The 18683-nt window shown below is 42.9% G+C and overlaps 1 protein-coding gene across 1 annotated transcript in view; it reads left to right on the forward strand.

Annotated features, from left to right (window-relative positions):
- Positions 1–14177, forward strand: part of LOC129697067 (kinase D-interacting substrate of 220 kDa-like) — an 80543-nt gene extending 66366 nt beyond the window's left edge. The window contains 3 exon segments of the mRNA XM_055635282.1: positions 22–261; positions 12225–12519; positions 12601–14177. Coding sequence (XP_055491257.1) covers positions 22–261; positions 12225–12519; positions 12601–13595 — 1530 coding nt within the window. The 3' untranslated portion in view covers positions 13596–14177.
- Positions 14178–18683: the final 4506 nt, after the last annotated feature.

The following is an 18683-nucleotide window of genomic DNA, read 5'->3' on the forward strand; positions in this document are numbered from 1 at the left end:
ATTTCTTTGATCTTTTTCAAGGTGTTTGAAATGCGGCATTTGGATACTCAAGTACTTCAAGAGGAAATACGAACTGCCAGTGAAAATGTTCCAACACAAGCTGATCGCACCAGCCTTCATGCAACTAACAGCGATTATGCAGGAAACCCTGAAGTTCAAGGACATTGTCCACAGGAAACTTTCAGCTTAAGTTTCAGCTTTGAAGAGCTGACAGGCGTTGATGTTGAAGAACCAGTAAGGCACTCCAATTCTGGATGGCAGGTTGGTAATCAATTGCACCCAAGATCGTCTTCCTATAGTGTTTCCGATTGATCCACACTAACACACATAGTAAAATATCAGTCTTTATTCCATAAGCAAACAGGAACATTTAAACTGCCAGCCATTCTCATCCAGCTCAGCGTGGCTTGTGTGTGAGAGAGAGAGAGAGAGAGAGATGACCTTGCTTGTGTAAAGCTGTGTAGTACCATAATACCATGTAAAGGGTAGCATGCACATATGAGAAGTGGAGATTATAAATGGCATGATTTAATAAGGGTTAATCTACATCCTTCCTCTTAAAGAAGCAAGGCATATATAGAGTGGTTAGTGGAGCATATTGTAAAACACCAGTATAAGGTGTGAGTATTTATTATTTTACGTGTACATGCTCGTGCATATGTGGGCACCTAAAAAAAGAAAGGTCATGCACAATTCAAGTATAGCCGGTGAATTTTCCAATCAACGGGCTTGGCTTGCAGACACGACCTGCACGTGTACGGTAGTACCCCTCGTGCCTCAACCTTCTCTGAGGGAGCAAGTCCCTTATCGGGTGAACGCGGAGAAGTCACCGGTGGAAATGGGGGCACCGGGGAAGGCAGGGATGGTGCTGGCACCGGCAGAGGAATCGCTGGAGTGGCGTTCGCGGAGTGTGAGGGAAGACCAGCAGGCTGGTCCGGGTAAGGACGTGGAGGTGCCGGTTCATTAACCGGGAGGAGGTGTTGGCGGGTTCGCCGATAGATGTCGTTGTTAATACTGACCAGGTACGAGCGTGGCTCTGCGGTTGACCCCAGAATGACTTCCAGGCTGTCGTAACCTCGGAGTGACCGTAAGCGGACGACCTGTCCCTTGTTGAGCGGTTGATGCGGAGAACTGGTTTTATCGTAATATTTTCTTTGTATGTCGCGGCGGCGTTGGAGCTGGGATTGGAATACTGACGTAGCACGAACTTGTGTGGTTCTAGTAGTTGCTTGGCCATAGGCAGGCTGGAGCGGGTTTGCCGTGACATTAGTCGTTCGGCTGAAGATCCCAGGATTGGGTCACAGACGATGTTCCGTGGGTTGAGTAGATCAGAGCCAGCCCTGTGTGAGCGTTCCATTAGTTCTTTTGCACTTCTTAACGCATGCTCGGCCAGGCCGCTGGACTGCGGGTACTTGGGACTGCTGGTGGTGTGGTGAAGCTCCCAGTGTTTCGCGAAATCCCTGAAGAGCTGACTGGAGAATTGAGTTCCGTTGTCTGAGAGTAGCTTTTGGGGTGCTCCTTGGACAGAGAAGTGGCGAGTGAGTTTTTGAATGACCATGGCTGAGGTCGGGCTGCTGACCAAGTCGATTTCGAACCATCCTGAGTAGGAATCGACTAGAACCAGGTATTGTTTGCCGTGCCACTCGAAGATGTCGGCTGCTACTGTGGACCAGGGTAAGTTCGGTGTGGGGTGCAGGAGAAGTGGTTGTTTTTGTTGGTGCGGGGCTAATGCAATTGCAAATCGGGCAGGCAGCAACTTTCTCGAGAATGTAGTCTGCCATGTCAGGCCATAAAAGTATACCTTTTACATGTTGAAGGGTTATTTTTGCAGCAGAATGGCCCCCAAGGACAATATTCGAAGTACTTGCTGTGAAGAGACATCGGGATAACTGCCTTATGTCCTTTCATTATAATGCTATCTTGAATGACCAATTTATCGTGGACAGGGTAGAATGGGCGGACAACCTGCAGCATTTGGTGCTGTTTGGCTGGCCAGCCGCAGCGGATGAAAGTGGCCAGCGATTGTAGCGTTTCATTTGCAGCTGTTTGTGCCACTAGGATAGCTAAGCCCACGAATGGAAGGCAGGAGACCATCATAACCGTGTACCCCTCATGCTCACCATCAGTGGGTGTCAGTTAAGTGCATGGCCTTACCACGTTTGTAGGTTAATCTGATGTCACACCTCTGTAGTTCCATCATCATGCGTTGTAAACGCGCTGGTGCCGTGTGAATCGGTTTACTGAGGATACTGACCACGGGCTGGTGATCGGTTTCGACCGTTATCGGTTTGCCAAAGATAAAGTCCTTTAATTTCTTGCAGGCAAAAGTTACTGCGAGTAGCTCCTTCGCAATTTGAGCGTAGCGCTGTTCAGTGTCGGTCATGGTGTGGGAGGCATAGGCAACTGGTCTGGGACCCTTCCTGTCATCTTGTAGGCAAGCGCCGCCCAGTCCATACTGGGAGGCATCACAAGTGAGGGTGACGGATAACTCGGCATCGAAGTATGTGAGGGCTGGAGCACAAGACATTAGTTGTTTGAGGGTTTCAAATGCCCTCTGCTGGTGCCAGGACCAGTGTGTATCCTTGTGGGTCATTTGTCGCAGCGGGTCTGACAGCTCGCTGAAGTTTAGGATGAATTTTCCCAGGTAGTTTACCATGCCTAGAAATCGTTGTAGAGCTGTCACGTCCGTAGGTGCTAACATTTTGTTGATGGCAATGGTTTTAGACTGAGTCCATTATTGGTGAACACGTGGCCATAAAAGTCACTTTGTCGACCTGAAACCTGCACTTGAGGGGGTTGAGTTTGAGATTTACTTCTCTGGCACGATCCAGGACCTGCTTCAGGTTTGAGTCATGTTCTGGTGCCTTGCGCCCGGCGATCAGGATGTCGACCACGATTATGTTGCATGGGTAGCCGTAAAGAGTTGTTCCATTGTACGTTGGAAAACTTCACTGGCTGAATTAATGCCAAATGGCATTTGTAAGAATCGGTAGTGTCCGAAGAGCGTTGCGAATGCGGTTAACATGGAGGATGCATGGTCTAGCGGTATTTGCCAAAATGAGTTATTTACATCTAGGACAGAGAAAACTGGCTTTTCCCAGGCTGGCTGCGACCTCTTCCACCGTCCGCATTGGGTGGTTTGGTCGTTTGATGGCAGTGTTTAAATTTTTAGGGTTGATGCAAATCCTTATTTCGTCTTTGTTCTTCTTGACTACTGCGACCATGGTGGAGACCCAGGAGGAGGGGTCGTTGACAGGGGCTATCACATCCAGTGTTTCCATTCTGTCAAGTTCAGCTTTGACGTGGTCCTCCATTGCGTGCAGGATTCAGTGTGGAGAACGAACGACAGGTATGACTTCCTTGTCGGTTACAATGTTGTATTCTGTGGGAAGCTTGCCCAGCTGGTTATCAAAAAGGTCTTTGTATTGTTCAAGTAGTTGTTGGGTGGGACTTTGAGAGGTAGACAGCTGGTACACAGTTTTGCCGGAAGAGACTAAGTTCATATCGCGGCACACATCAATGCCCAGAAGGAGGGGCACTTCCCCTCCAACTATGAAAAAATCCAGATTGTAAACTTCAGACGCTAGATGGCATTGTAACGTGACCTTACCAATCGGTTGCAACTCCCCCCCACCAAATGGATGTAACTTGGAGTTTGTTTTCATGACAGTTTCGTTGTCGTGAATTATTTGGAAGTCTGATAAAGACATGACATTACATCTTGCCCCGGTATCTATCTTTGCAGCGACTTTGGTATTGTTGATACTGAGCGTTGTCATGGGATCACTGTTTGTGGTCGGTGAGCCGGGTACACAGGAATGTATGTTTTGGCTGTCTTCTTGCAGGTGCTGCGGTCGTGGTTCTGCTGGAACTGCTGTTTCAGTCAGTGCCTCGTGTGAAAGTGTGGGCTCGACGCATTGAGAGATTGTTGTGGCTGGGCCCTGTTGCCACGAGCACGGCAGCACCGGAAAAAGTGGCCTTTCTTTTCACAGTAGTGGCAGGTTTTGCCATAAGCGGGGCATTGCTCACAGGATTTTGGGTGTGAGCCACCGCAATTACCACAGTTATGGACCAGAGGATTGGTTACCCTCCCTGGGGCTGTAGGCGGTTGTCGAGGGGCCATATAGAAGGCATGGACATCGTAGGCAGAGTGTGGTCCTGGTCCCAGGGCTTTGGTATGGGTGTCAGTATATTCTGCAACCCGGCAGGCAGGTTCAACATTATCTAGTGTAAGCTCCTCATCCCGGAGCAGTTCATTTCTCAATTTGTCATTCAGGATGCCATATACGAGTCTGCCGCGGATGAGGACGTCGTGGTCTTGGAAGTGGCATCTTGCAGCAATGCTCTTCAGGGCTCCAATGTAAGATTCGACCGTCTCTCCCTCTTGTTGGCTACGGGAAAAAAACTTGTGGCGCTCCAAGATAACTTTGGTGCGAAGTTGGCACAGGTCTCTGAACGTTCGGAGAAGGCAGGTGGGGTCTCTGATGGACTCTGCCGGGGTCACAACATGTGTTACCGCATCGGTATGTTCTACTTCCATTTCGAAGATGCGCCAACATTCGGCAAGTTCGCTATCGAACACCAAAGGATCTGGTTTACAAAAAGATCCTGCCATAATAAGAGAGCGATGGTTTGTTGTAAAAAAAACTAAAATAAATTCAGGCAAAAGAGTCGAAGATGTGGCTCAATCTTCTGACACCATGTTTACGATTGATTCACACTAACACACATAGTAAAAGATCAGTCTTTATTCCATAAGCAAACAGGAACATTTAAACTGCCAGCCATTCTCATCCAGCTCAGCGTGGCTTGTGTGTGTGTGTGAGAGAGAGAGAGAGAGAGCTGACCTTGCTAGTGTAAAGCTGTGTAATACCGTAATGCCATGTAACGGGTGGCATGTACATATGTGTAGTGGAGATTATAAATTGCTTGGATTAATATGGGTTAACCTATATAGAGGCAAATGGCGTAAGAAATAAGATACGGAAGCAGTAGTAGGCTGTTGAGCCCTTTGTGTCTATGTTACTACAGGTCCATGCCCAATTTTCCAGCAACTGGTGATCTGGCACCTCCTTTAATCCAGACAAAATCACGAGAGTGCACTTGAAACCCCCCCTGGAAGTCCCGCTGAAAATGTGGTGCCTAGCCAATCTCCACCTACTTGTTTTATTTACGTTTCTAGCAGTCCATGGTACTTTAAAGACACGGGAGGGGTATAATTAATGGGTCAGAGGTGTATTGTTGTATCATTATTACGTGACCTCTGTTGTTCCGGGGAAACGGATAATATGGCAAAGCTTTGGTACCAAGAGTGCTGGAAAATCTGTGATGGACCTGTACTTGATAAGATTATAGCTGATCATGTGCCTCGGCTCCTTGATTCTTTCAATATTCAAAAAAGTATCAATATCCATTCTGAATATACTCAACAACTGAGCCTTAATACCCCTTGATTAGAGAACTCCAAAAATTCACCATCCATTGGGTGACCGATTTTCTCATCCCAGTACCCCAGATTGAATAACCGATTGCCGATTCTGAGACTTAATGCCTGGTTCTTGACACCCCAACCAGGGGAAACATCATCCCAACATCTACACTATTAAGAGCCACACAATGTTTTTCACCTCTCAATCTTGTAAATTACAGAGAGTACCGATCCACTCTGCTTTACTTATCAAAGGATAATCCTTCCATCCCAGAAATTAATCTGCTGCACCTTTGTGGCACTCCCTTATCCTTCCTCGGGGATAGAGATCAAACTTGCAGGCAATACTCGAACAGAATCTTACCATCACTTGCTATAATTACAGTGAAGCATGTTTACTCTTGTACTCAAATGCAAACAAATTGTTTGTCTTTCCATTTGCTGTGATTCATGTACAAGGAAATCCATGTCACTCTTAACAGCAACACCGTTCATTTAAAAAAGTACAGTGCCTTTCTATTTTGCCTGCCAAAATAAATGATCTCAAATTTTCAACATTATGCCTTTGCCCATTCACTGAGTGCATCCATATTCTCCTGAAGCCTCTCTGCATCCTCGTTCAAGCCGTGCATACTTCGATTAATACTAATGGCATAAAGCAGTTAAAGTGGCACGGCAAAACTGAGTGGTGGGTAGAGTTTTATGTGTAGAAATATGAAGAAATTTACATTGGTTTAATAAAATACAATTAGAATGATTCCTTCATGACAAAAGCTGGGAGGGGTGCTTACATTTAATAAAGCTAGAGCACAGCTATAAAGATAAAACACAGATCTGGGCGGCACAGTGGCACAGCAGTAGAGTTGCTGCCTTACAGCGCCAGAGACCCAGGTTTGATCCTGGCTATGGGTGCTGTCTGTATTGAGTCTGTACATTCTCCCTGTGATCGGTAGGTTTTCTCAGAGTGATCTGGTTTCCTCCCACATTCCAAAGACGTGCAAGTTGTAGGTTAATTGAATTCTGTAAACTGTCCCGAGTGTGTAGGATAGAACTAGTGTATGAGTGATTGTTGGTCAATGCAAACTCGGTGGGCCAAAGGGCCTGTTTCTTAAGTCATAAACAAACAAGCAAGTGGACTTAAATGAGAAAACGTAAGGTAAAATGGTTCAGTGTACAGAAAATGATTTTTTTTTTTTAAACTCCAGAAAACTAACATGTATTTCCTTCCCAGTTCTGACAATACAAAACGTTAAGTATTTCTCATTCCGCAGACCATCCAAATTTATCGAGTGTTTCCACCTTTTTTTGCTTTTGACTTCGTGTACGCAGCCCCATTCAGCTTTAGACGGACTGCTGCATCTGAGCGTGTTGAGAATACAATTGACCTGGAATCTGGTGTAATTTCAAGAGACTGTTAAATCCTGAGGACTGATTACATAAACTTCAGCTATATTCCCATGCTACGGTTGATGGATGGTCATCCCTAGCTAATTAAATGATTCGATAGAGTAGATACTGAGAAGGTATTTCCTGGGTATGGGGAACATAGATTAGGGGGCAAAATTAGACCTGGGCAAATCAAGAATGAAAGAGGAAAGCACGTTTTTCACATGAGTGAGTTCGATTTCTATTTCCCAAAAGGCAATAGTTGTTCAGGCAGTTGGAACTTTTGAGACCAAGGCAGGAAGATTTTGTTAAGTTGCGCTATCAGAGAATGTGGTGAAAGCAGGTGTTTGGAATTAAAGCATTGAGTATGCTGTTTTGGGTCTTCTATTTCTAAAACTGCTGCCAGAAAGATAATAGATAATTATTGATTATGTAAAAGGGAATAACATTCCAGAAAATATCAACAGCACTTAACATTAATTTCCAATTGATTACTGGAGTCACCATGATGGATAATTTACTATTTTGAATGAACTTAAAATGTGTTATATATTCAAGCTAAGTTTAATGTCTGTGCTAATTCTATCTGAAAGCATTCATGTCAGCACATACAAAGTATATGATTGTAACATATTATAAAGCAGATATTTTCAATTTATTTTCATACAAAAGTGTATTGGACCTCCACATTGTATATACATTTTAACTGGTAAAGATGTTGATAAATACCCATTTGAAACTGTCAATTTCTAAAAATTGGAATCTGTTATATTTAAAAGAATAGCTTGATGTATTGAAGGGAGAGTTAGATATAGCTCTTAGGGCTAACGGAATCAAGGGATATGGGGGTAAAAGCAGGAAGGGGTACTGATTCTGGATGATCAGGCATGATCATATTGAATGGCGGTGCTGGCCTGAAGGGCCGAATGACCTACACCTGCACATATTTTCTATGGTTTAGGTTTATGGTATAGTTTAGGTGCAACTTTATAAATGCAAACAAATAATTAATAGGTCAGAGGTGTATTGTTGGGGCCAGATCTTAGTGGTGTGGGTCTACTGAGTGTAATTGCCTCCAGTGGTCATCACATGCCCCAACTTGCCTACTTTGAATGTGGAGGCCCATCTCACTGGCCCAAAGCATGAAGAGATTCTGATAGCGAGACATGAGCAGTAGCCCGCATTTCCATTCTTGAAGACTTGGTGGGCCACCAAAGCTCCATTCCTAGTTTCACCAACTTGTCAAATCTATTGTGGTTGAATTGCAGACCCTTGTGTACAAGCTATGAGACAAACCTACGAATGTTTGGTCTAAGTCCTGATTATAGGAGATTGTTTATAGATGAACACAAATGGTGCGATGCATTGAGCAACATGTAAGGCCACCCCCCAATCCTTAGTTAATGGGGGGTATTCAATTCAGCCGCAACCAAAATTTATTCAGTAGCACATATTTAATTGCTAATAATTGAAAGTTTTTTTGTTGTCAGCAAATCTACTCCTCAAATTCAATATTCTGTTGTTATACTTTTGTGCAGCTTGTAAGAAGGCTGCATGAATCATAGCTCGATCACCCACTAAGGAGTAAGATTAAATATCTTACTTTATGCTATAATGTACTGGTTTCATCCTATTCATGTCCTATTCAGAATGCACAGCCTAGCAAATTGGCAGAAAAACAACATTTTGAACAATCTCATTTAAGTTTTGAAACACATGCTTGGGTTCCAAAAAAATTGCTGAGTTATCCTCTGGAGGTGCAATTTCCTTCACCCAGTAAGATATTTTGATAACCTATCAACGCATTGTTACTATGCTACATCCTTAGAGATGATAATTTTTACTTTTCTGCTGAACACTTTAAGAAATCTTAATAACCGAGGAGAAGGGAGAACTGCTGGTGGAGAAAATGCAGCTAGGGTCTAAATTACTATGAAAACCACAAAGTAATTAATTTCTGGATTCCTATTTGAGTCCATAGAAACTGGCATAGGATTAGTAATATTGGAGAACTGAATGTGTGGCCTCAAAGATTAGTTTGACAGGAATTAGTTGAAATTCGTAAGACACTAACACTAATATCAGGGAGAAGCAATTGTTTTGTTCTGACTGCTATCGTCAGGCAGGGAGCATACAGTGCATTCAGAAAGTAATCAGACCCCATAACTTTTTCCGCATTTTGTTACGCTACAGCCTTATTAAAGAATGGATTGAAGTCTTTTTTTTTATCATCAATCTACACACAATACCCCATAATAAAAAAAGTGAAAACGGGTGTTTAGAAATTTTTGCTAAGTAATTAACAGAAATAATTGAAATATCACATTTACATAAGTATTCAGACCCTTTGCTATAACACTCAAAATTGAGCTTAGGTTCATCATGTTTTCATTGATTATCCTTGAGATGTTTCCACAACTTGATTGGAGTCCACCAGTGGTAAATTAAATTGATTGGACATGATTTGGAAAGGCACACACCTGTCTATATAAGGTTCCACAGTTGACAGTGCATGTCAGAGCAAAAACCAAGCCATGAAGACGAAGGAATTGTCCGTAGACCTCCGAGACAGGATTGTGGCAAGACACAGATCTGGGGAAGGGTATAAAACAATTTCTGTAGCATTGCAGGTCCCGAAGAGCACAGTGGCCTACGTCCTTCTTAAATGGAAGAACTTTGGAACCATCAGGACTCTTCATAGAGCTGGCCCCCTGGCCAAACTAAGCAATCAGGGGAGAAGGGCCTTGGTCAGGGAGGTGACCAAGAACCCAATGGTCACTCTGACAGAGCTCCAGAGTTCCTCTGTAGAGATGGAACAACCTTCCAGAAGGACAGCTATATTTGCTGAACTCCACCAATCAGGCCTTTATGGTAAAGTGGCCAGACGGAAGCCTCTCCTCAGTAAAAGGAACATGACAGCCCGCTTGGAGTTTGCCAAAAGGCAAAACAAGATTCTCAGGTCTGCTGAAACCAAGATTGAACTCTTTGGCCTGAATGCCAAACGTCACGTCTGGAGGAAACTAGGCACTGCTCATCACCTGGCCAATACCATACCTACGGTGAAGCCTGGTGGCAGCAACATCATGTTGTGGGGATGTTTTTCAGCGGCAGGAAGTGGGAGGCTAGTCAGGATCGAGGGAAAGATAAACGGAGAGATCCTTGATGAAAACCTGCTCCAGAGCATTCAGGACCTCAGACTGCGGCGGAGGTTCAACTTCCACCAGGACAACCACCCTAAGCACACAGCCAAGACTGGCTTCGTGACAAGTCTGTGAATGTCCTTGAGTGGCCCAGCCAGAGCCCAGACTTGACCCTGATCAAACATCTCTGGAGGGAACTGAAAATAGCTGTGCATCGACGCTCCCCATCCAACCTGACATAGCTTGAGAGGATCTGCAGAGAAGAATGGGAGAAATTACCCAAATACAGGTGTGCCAAGCTTTTAGCATCATACCCAAGAAGACTTGAGGCTGTAATCGCTGCCAAAGGTGCCTCAACAAAGTACTGAGTAAAGGGTCTGAATACTTATGTAAATGTGATATTTCAGTTATTTCTTTTTAATTACTTTGCAAAAAAATTCTAAACACCTGTTTTCACTTTTATTATGGGGTATTGTGTGTAGATTAATGATAACAAAAATAAAATTATCTAATCCATTTTAGAATAAGGCTGTAACGTAACAAAATGTGGAAGAAGTGAAGGGGTCTGAATACTTTCCGAATGCACTGTTCAAGCTTTAAGTCCCAGAATACTAGGTTCAGGAACAGCTATTTTCCTATAACTATCAAATACTTGAACCAGCCTGCACACCCTAATCCTACCTTGGCAACAAAACACTACGGACCTCTTGCATTACTATGGACATTTTTATTCTAATTATATTTTTACACTATCTTATTTTTTTGCAGTCTTTTGGAAATGTTCATGTGTAATTTATATACAATTTGGTTTTGTGTGTTTGAGTCTACATGCCATATGCTGCTGTAGTCTGACATTGGTTGTTGGAAAAATACTAGAATCCATCATTAAAAAATAGTAAGCAGGGCATGTAGAAAATAATAACAGGATTGACCAGAGTCAACACGGATTTATGGACGGGAAATCGTATTTGATCATTTAAATTAAAAAGTTGAGATTGTAATCAGTAGAATTGGCATCAGGGAACCCATAGACATCATACATTTGAACTTCTTGAAGTCCTTCAATAAAGTGCTACTTAGGTTACTAAACAAAATGAGGGCTCATGTTGATTATCTGGTAATAAATGAATAAGGATAAGGCAAACAAAATAGAAATTACTTAGGTTGGGAGGCTGTGACTGGTGGGGTACTATTGGGATTGGTGTTTAGGCCCCATATTTTCACAGTCTCTATCAATGATTTGGACAAAGGCATAAGGTACATTGTGAGCCAAACTAAACTTAGTGCCAGCGAGATTGCGAGGTGGATGCAAAGTCATCTAGTAGGTTAAATTGGGACATAAGGCAAATGAGTTTGTGGCAAATAAAATACATTGTGGAAGGTAAGAGGTTATTTACTTGCGTGGATAAAACTGAAAAGTAGGGTGCTTTGTATAAGATGAATAATGAAACAATGTTGATGTTCAGAGGTCCTTGATGTCCTTGCATCCATAATCATTACATATGTATTGGAAGCAATAATAGTGGGAAATTATACGTTGGCATTTAATGCAGCAAAACTGAGTAGAAAAGTAAAAAAGTCTTATGGCATTAAATATGACCTGGTGAAATTGCAAGAATATTGTGCACACATCAGGTCTTCCTAATCAAGTAAGGATATACTTGCAACGCATGAAGTATAGTGAAGGGTTGTCAGATTAACTGTTGGGATGGGTATTATCCTGCAATAAGCTATTAAACAGCTTTTAGAGTTTAAAAGGATGGGAAATATATTTGAAGCATCCACCTCAAGTTGGGGTTACATGGAAATGAGGATCATAGTCTCAAAATAATGAGTCGGCCATTCAGATCTGAGATAAGGAAAAATGTTTTCACTTTGAGGATAATAATCTTTGGAATTCCCTGCCCAAGAAAGTTGTAGAGGGTGAGTCGCTGACTATGTACAAGGCAAAGATCGATAGATTTATGGATATTAGGGGTACAGCATTAGTTTGGAGACTGGAACTAAAGTGTATAAACAGTTTAAAATGTGAGCTGGTGGAAATTTATCTTTGGTTGTGTCTACAAAACACAGATTTTAATAGCATCTGTCTGGTTTCTCTGCATTTGAAATTAATTTGTAGATTACATGTTTGTAATTCATGGGATGAATTTCTAGTATTTGGCATTTGCTTGCATACAATGTAAGAATAAACATTGATTTTCCATTGATATGATTATTACCCTATTTAATGAAAATTTGTAATGAGCTTTTCTTTGTCTTTACGACAGCCTCAAAGGACACCAAGCCTTTCCAGCATCAACTCTCTGGAATCTTCGAATGGTCTTACCAGGCTCACTGATAAGCAGCAGGCTGAGTACAGAGATGCCTACAAAGAATATATTGCCCAGATGGCACAGTTAGATGGTCCATCCAGCTCCACAGCTGCCATCACTGATGAATCTAATCTCTCTATGTCCCACGGTGCTGGTCAGTTTTTTATGGGGAAAGGGGCAACTTCCTTTCAAACAAGTTCCGAACAAGATGCAGAGCAGAAACAACACGATGACAAAAAATCCTTTGCAGGTAAAAGGGAAACCATTGCGCGTGGAGGTAAGTCTTCGGTAAGTGATGTTAGTGATTCTATACCATCCACTGTTTCTACAGCAGATGCATCATTATTGGATCCCATCACTGAAGAAGATGAAAAGCCAGATCCTTCAACAATTAAGCTGCTCTCTAGGAAAGAATTTTCAGATAGAGTGAATATCTTCCAAGGAACAGATTTAACAATGAAGGGCTTACATTATAAGAAATTACCCAGTGAACAAGATGAATCCCATCAAGAAGAAGCAGATTATACTCCACTGCTTAAAGACGGAACAGTAAAAGAGAAAAGTGAAAAACAGATGAATTCCACTGATCATGAAAATGCTGCTGCCAAATCCCTGATCAAATCAAACGAATATCTTTCTGATGCTATGCTTGACAAAAAGGATTCATCAGACTCTGGGGTTAGATCCAATGAGAGTACACCAAATCACTCACTCCGAGATGAAATGGAAGACAGCCAGCTGGAGAAAACAAATTTGATTGAATTGGAGGATGATCCATCCAAAGATAAGAGAGGTATTCCCAACAGTCTCAGTGGTCTACAAGATCCAAGTATTGCTCGAATGTCCATTTGTTCTGAGGATAAGAAGAGCCCCACTGGTTCAACCTCTGAATGCAGTCTGATAGCCAGTAGTCCTGAGGAAAACTGGCCTGTATCTCAAAAAGCATTTAATGTAACCAACATGAATAGAACCGCAAGTACAGAGACCCTCAATAACAACAGCAATACTTCCAGGCTGCAGAATGCAGGTGAAGACGAGACAAAAGAATTTTTGGAAACAGCCGGTGACCCCGAGCACATGGGAAAAAATGCATCTCGAGTTGTCCATCCCACACCAGGCTCAGCAATGAGCAAAGTACCAGTCCAGAATGACATGTATGCAGCCTCATTCAAGAATGACAACCTACGAGGTCTAGGTGTAAAACGGTGCCTCGCTTCCAAAGTTCCTTCAAATTTTATTAAGCACACAAAGAGCTCCACCTCATCTGAGCTGCGTGTAGTTGGTCCAAGTGATTCCTATGGAGAAGAACGGGAGAGCATCCTGTAAAAGAAGCAAGATGATCTGTCAAAATCACAAGTTCGATATAGAAATTTATTTGTTGCATCATTAGGCATTCCACATCCAGTCTGTTTTGTTAGAGCATACCTCAAATCAAGTATTAGATGTATCGTATCAAGAAAGTATTGTGTGTAGTGGTATTGGTATTACAGTGGTATTGTTTACTGTTTGTGCATAAAAAATATTGAGATTCTGAACTAAATTGATACTTTGTGATTGCAAGGCTGGTATTTCTCAATGTCAGTGCTGAGTGTAAATGTGGTCAGTATTTATTGCCATGTGTATTTTTAAAATGTATATGAAAATTAGCTTTACAGTTATACCTTGTGTTTGTGTTGCTTGTATAAAACATCTTGATTTTAGATGTATTGCACAGTTGAGCAGTGTCTGTGATTTGTGTTTTTGACAGTCAAGTTTATTAAATAAATATTGTATTTTCAATATAGTAATAAATGTTAATATTACATTATTTAGTGTCAAAATTTCCTACTATACTGATTTGTATTTATGTGATCTTATAAAAAGTATTGTCTTTTGTGTATATGTTGAAATAAATAGTTATGGTGATAATATTTTTGTCAAGTTTATTCTGGCTCTCCAGTAAATTAACTATAAAGTTACCAATATAGAGTTAATAGAGTCATAGAAAGCTTTTAATACAACCAAGGGACTTGCTGGGCCAATTTGGATAACAGTAAATTAGATTTTAAGTCAGACTGGTACGAATAGCAGACTTCCCTGAAGATCATTGGTGAACCAGATGGGTTTTTGCCAGAATCTGTGGTGGTTTCAAAATACCATTACTGAGAGTTTATATTCTACAGCTGCCATTGCAGGATTTAAACTCTCTTATTAAACAGTTAGTCTGTTAATTCATCACTGTACCATTAACGTACACTGGAAGGATTGATTGTTCATTAGGAACTAGAAGCCAACAACCTTTAATAGATATTATCTGTACACAATTAACACTTAAGGTGCAGTTGTAGTGGGGTCACCATGTAGTTATGGGTAATCGAGGTAGTCGTAGGTAGTTTTAGTTAATCGCCTTTGCTGACCGGACATTTTCATTGGCTCATTAATAAAAAAAATGTAAGCACGAGTTTTCAGAACCAAAGATAACCGACCGGTAATGTTAAATGCACGCCAAACTTCACAGCTGTGTATCTCTGTCTTATTAAAAGTTGCCTGGCTTCTTAAAAGTGTCTCCACTCCTTCTCCTTCCCTTCTCTCCCCCCCCCCCTTTTAAATGACTTACCGTACACTGTGATACCCTCTTAACCTTCCTGTTCATTGTGGTGTGTGTCTGTATCACCTTGGCTTTGCACAGTGTGAATTTCAGACAGCGCTCCCCTGCTTTCCCTGGCCCCCGTCTTTGCAATGTGTTTGTTTGTGTGTGTGTGTGTGTGTTCTACTCTGACACTCGCCATTCCAGTTCCTAGTGTTTCAGCGAGTGCCGCAAACTTGACAGTCGCCAGCAGTCCGCTGAAAAATCGCCCAAGTGAAACAGGCCCTTCATACTCTGAGGCAACCAAGTACAAGTACAAATGCATATTTCTGCAATAGGTTGTATTGTAACATCGCAGTAGTTGCACAGTTGTATAACACTACTTTAAGTGCACAATAGTCACAGATGAGATTTCGTGGGCCATAGGATAACACATTATTGGTGTTTTACATTGATTAGTATGAACATTAGCATTTTAAATTCATTGAGTAGTGATGTATGTTACTACTTGAAACCCCTGATCCTAAAACATTGGAAATTGATTTTATTCCTGAATTTAAAATGCATTGTTCAGCTTTGAAAATATTCCTCCTGCTATTATGACTTTTTCTAACTGTACAAAACCCTGTATCACCAGGTTTTTAGAAAACTAAATACTATTTTTAAATCGTCGCACCTATTCTAAGTGCATTTCCCTTTTTAGTCCAACTCATTAGTTAGCCATAAAATTATCTCTTTTTGGATTAGTTAAAGAAAATGTTCCAAATTTAGTTTAGAGATACAGCGCGGAAACAGGCCCTTCGGCTCACCAAGTCCATACTGGCCAGCGATCACCGCACGTTAACACTATCCTACACACACTCGGGACAATTAAAAAAACTTTTACACCAAGCCAATTAACCTACAAACCTGTACGTTGTTGGAGTGTGTGAGGAAACAAAGATATCGAAGAAAGCCCACACTGTCATGGGGAGAACGTACAGACTACATACAGACAGCACCCGTAGTCAGGATCGAACCCGGGTCTCTAGCACTGTGAGTGCTGTAAGGCAACAACTCTACCGCTGCGCCACGGTGCTGCCCTGTCACCTTTAGCAAGTGTGTTTCAAAGTTCAGGTGTGCATTGTGCATGATTTTTCCAGCAAATTAATTTTTTGGAACTAATGCTCAAAGTTCTAATTTCCATCACCTGCTCCTAGAAAGGACTTACCTACATACAGTGTAAACTAGGAAAAAGAGGGGGGGGGGGGGGGGGGGGGGGGGAAAGGGAAGGGAAGGGGAAGGGGAAGGAACACGTTTTTGGTCTCTTCCTTCGGGGGATGCGACTTCTTTTGTCGTATCCCCCGTCTCCGCCTGCGCCGAGACCTAATGGCGGAGCTGGCGGCCTCGGAGCTGGGGCAGAGGCAGCGGTGGCTGGGACAGCGGCAGCAGCGACCAGAACTCGGAGCGGGGACAGCGACAGCAGCGGCCTGGCCTCGGAGCTGGGACGGCGGCAGCAGCTGGGCGACAGCGGCGGCCTGGCCTCGGAGCGGGGAGCGGGGCAGCGGCAGCGGCGGCCTGGCCTCGGAGCTGGAGCGGCGGCAGCGGCCGCCCGGCATCAGAGCTGGGACGGCGGCGGCAGGTAACCCCTCATCGCTCCAATGGCTCCCCGGGCCTCTGTAGAAGCAAGCCCCGCGCTGTTTTTATACTCACAGCTCCAGGTAACCCCTCCTCGCTCCAACGGCTCCCCGGGCCTCTGTAGAAGCAAGCCCCGCGCTGTTTTTATACTCACAGCTCCAGGTAACTCCTCCTCGCTCCAACGGCTCCCCGGGCCTCTTAATTTTATTTAAAAAATTATCCAACAATTTTTTTGCGCCCCTAAAAATTTAGCGCCCGGGGCAACCACCCCTCTCTGGCCCCCCCCCCCACGCTACGCCACTGCTGCTGTTACAGCACACGTCATGAGAAACCCCAGGCACTTCGAGTGGATGGGCTGGATTTTCTGGTTGGGTTAATAAATAATTGCCTCCAGCACAGAGTACAGGTGCTCCCGAGATCTGGAGACTGGATTCTGTTTCTGAGAATTGTTCGTAACCCAAACAATTTGCAAGTCGAAAATGCAGTCACCTGGCAATATATTTAAATAAAAGCATAGGCTAACCAAGAAGAAAGTGTAGTTGAACCAGGACAACTATTCGTATTGAAGCAGTCTGAAGAAGGACTCTAACCCAAAATGTCACTTATCCATGTTCTGAGTTGCTGCCTGACCTGTTGAGCTACTCCAGCAGTCTGTCTTCTTTTGTAAACCAGCAATGGCAGTTCCTTGTTTCTACTTTTAACCATTTATATTGACTCAAACCGAGTTTGCACATAGCAGAAGATGCACTCAGCAGTAAATTCATTCTGCCAGTCTCTCAAATACTCACTCGTATCTACAGATTGTATAAAACTTGGGTGCCATCGCATTCATAATCTGGGAAGAACCTGCACATTGTTTCAGGCAATTATTTAGATCCTGTATTTTAAAGAAAAATATTGCATGGAATTTTCAACGAGAAAACAAAAGTTATCTGCACTGAGTAGATTTTAGCTTTAGGCAGAGAATTTGTATCTCATGTGCTGATGTGATAAACTTAGAACATTAGAACTCCATACATATGACTATGTAGCCCCACACAGTGCAAACTCCATCTTCAGGTTCGCTGACTTCACCACCGTTGTTAGATGAATTTCAGATGGTAATGAGTCAAGAGTATAGAAGTGAGATCGATCGACTGACCAAATGGTGCCAACACAACAACCTGGCTCTCAATGTCAGTAAGACCAAGGAACTAATTGTGGACTCTGTGTGCAGTCCCTTAGCATATCCCCCCCCCCCCCCCCCCCCCTCCCTGATGTGGGCAACAAGATGGTGGATTTACAGCTGAAACACTTCATTTCCAAGTTTTCAAATTTCAGCAGGGATATCATTGCTCCCACAGGGAATGCTTTCTTACTGTTCTTTTTGGGACAAAGCTTCAGATGATATTGATGTTTTTGGGGCAGGCAGATGGAGATAATCAAGCTGATTTGGCTGAGCTCAGTCCAACAGGCATCGCTGCTTGTATAGCAGTCATTGTGATATGAACATCTTTGCAGCAATATTTGGTCAATAATTAACATATCACATTACATATTTAATTGAAATATTTCATCTCCCTCAGTCAATCTTTGCTGTCTTTTCTTTCTATATCCTTCAGGTCTTCAATTTGCACTGCCTACTTTCTGCTGCATCCTCCAAAATACCTGAATTTGCTTTCCCCATAATCTGCACCTCCCTATAGCTCACTCGTGTTACTATATCAAATAATTGTGCCCATTTTCCCTTTTGTGAAAAAGATGACCAAAGTTGGCACTGTGTATTGGTAATGCATACCAGAACAAAAGGCATTGTAGAGCGATTTTCAGAAAAAAGTTCTGAATATGTACTCTATCAATGCCTCTTAGAATTTAATCATATCATATCACCCCCGAGCCTCTGACGTTCCAGAGAAAACAATCCAAGGATGATAAGTGGCAATTTACATTTGTGTCCAAAAATGCCAGGTAATGACCATCTCCAGTAAGAGAGAAAATAACCACCTATAGTTGCCATTCAAGGGCATTACCACTGCCATCATTAGATTCTTGGAGTTTTAGTGCTGAGAAACGACTACTGGAGTTTTCAACAAAGCTTTATTCACAAGTTCGGTTGCCAGTATGCAGGTTCTACAGACACGTCTGCCCACAACGGTGGTCAGTGCTGAACTAACGCGCGCAAGTGAAAAACCGCGCGAAACAAGCACCCCCTCCCGAGTCACGTGACCGCGGCTTCCGAACGCCGGGTTCGA

Source organism: Leucoraja erinacea, chromosome 5 (genome assembly GCF_028641065.1).
Source record: "Leucoraja erinacea ecotype New England chromosome 5, Leri_hhj_1, whole genome shotgun sequence".
Lineage (NCBI taxonomy): Eukaryota > Metazoa > Chordata > Chondrichthyes > Rajiformes > Rajidae > Leucoraja > Leucoraja erinaceus.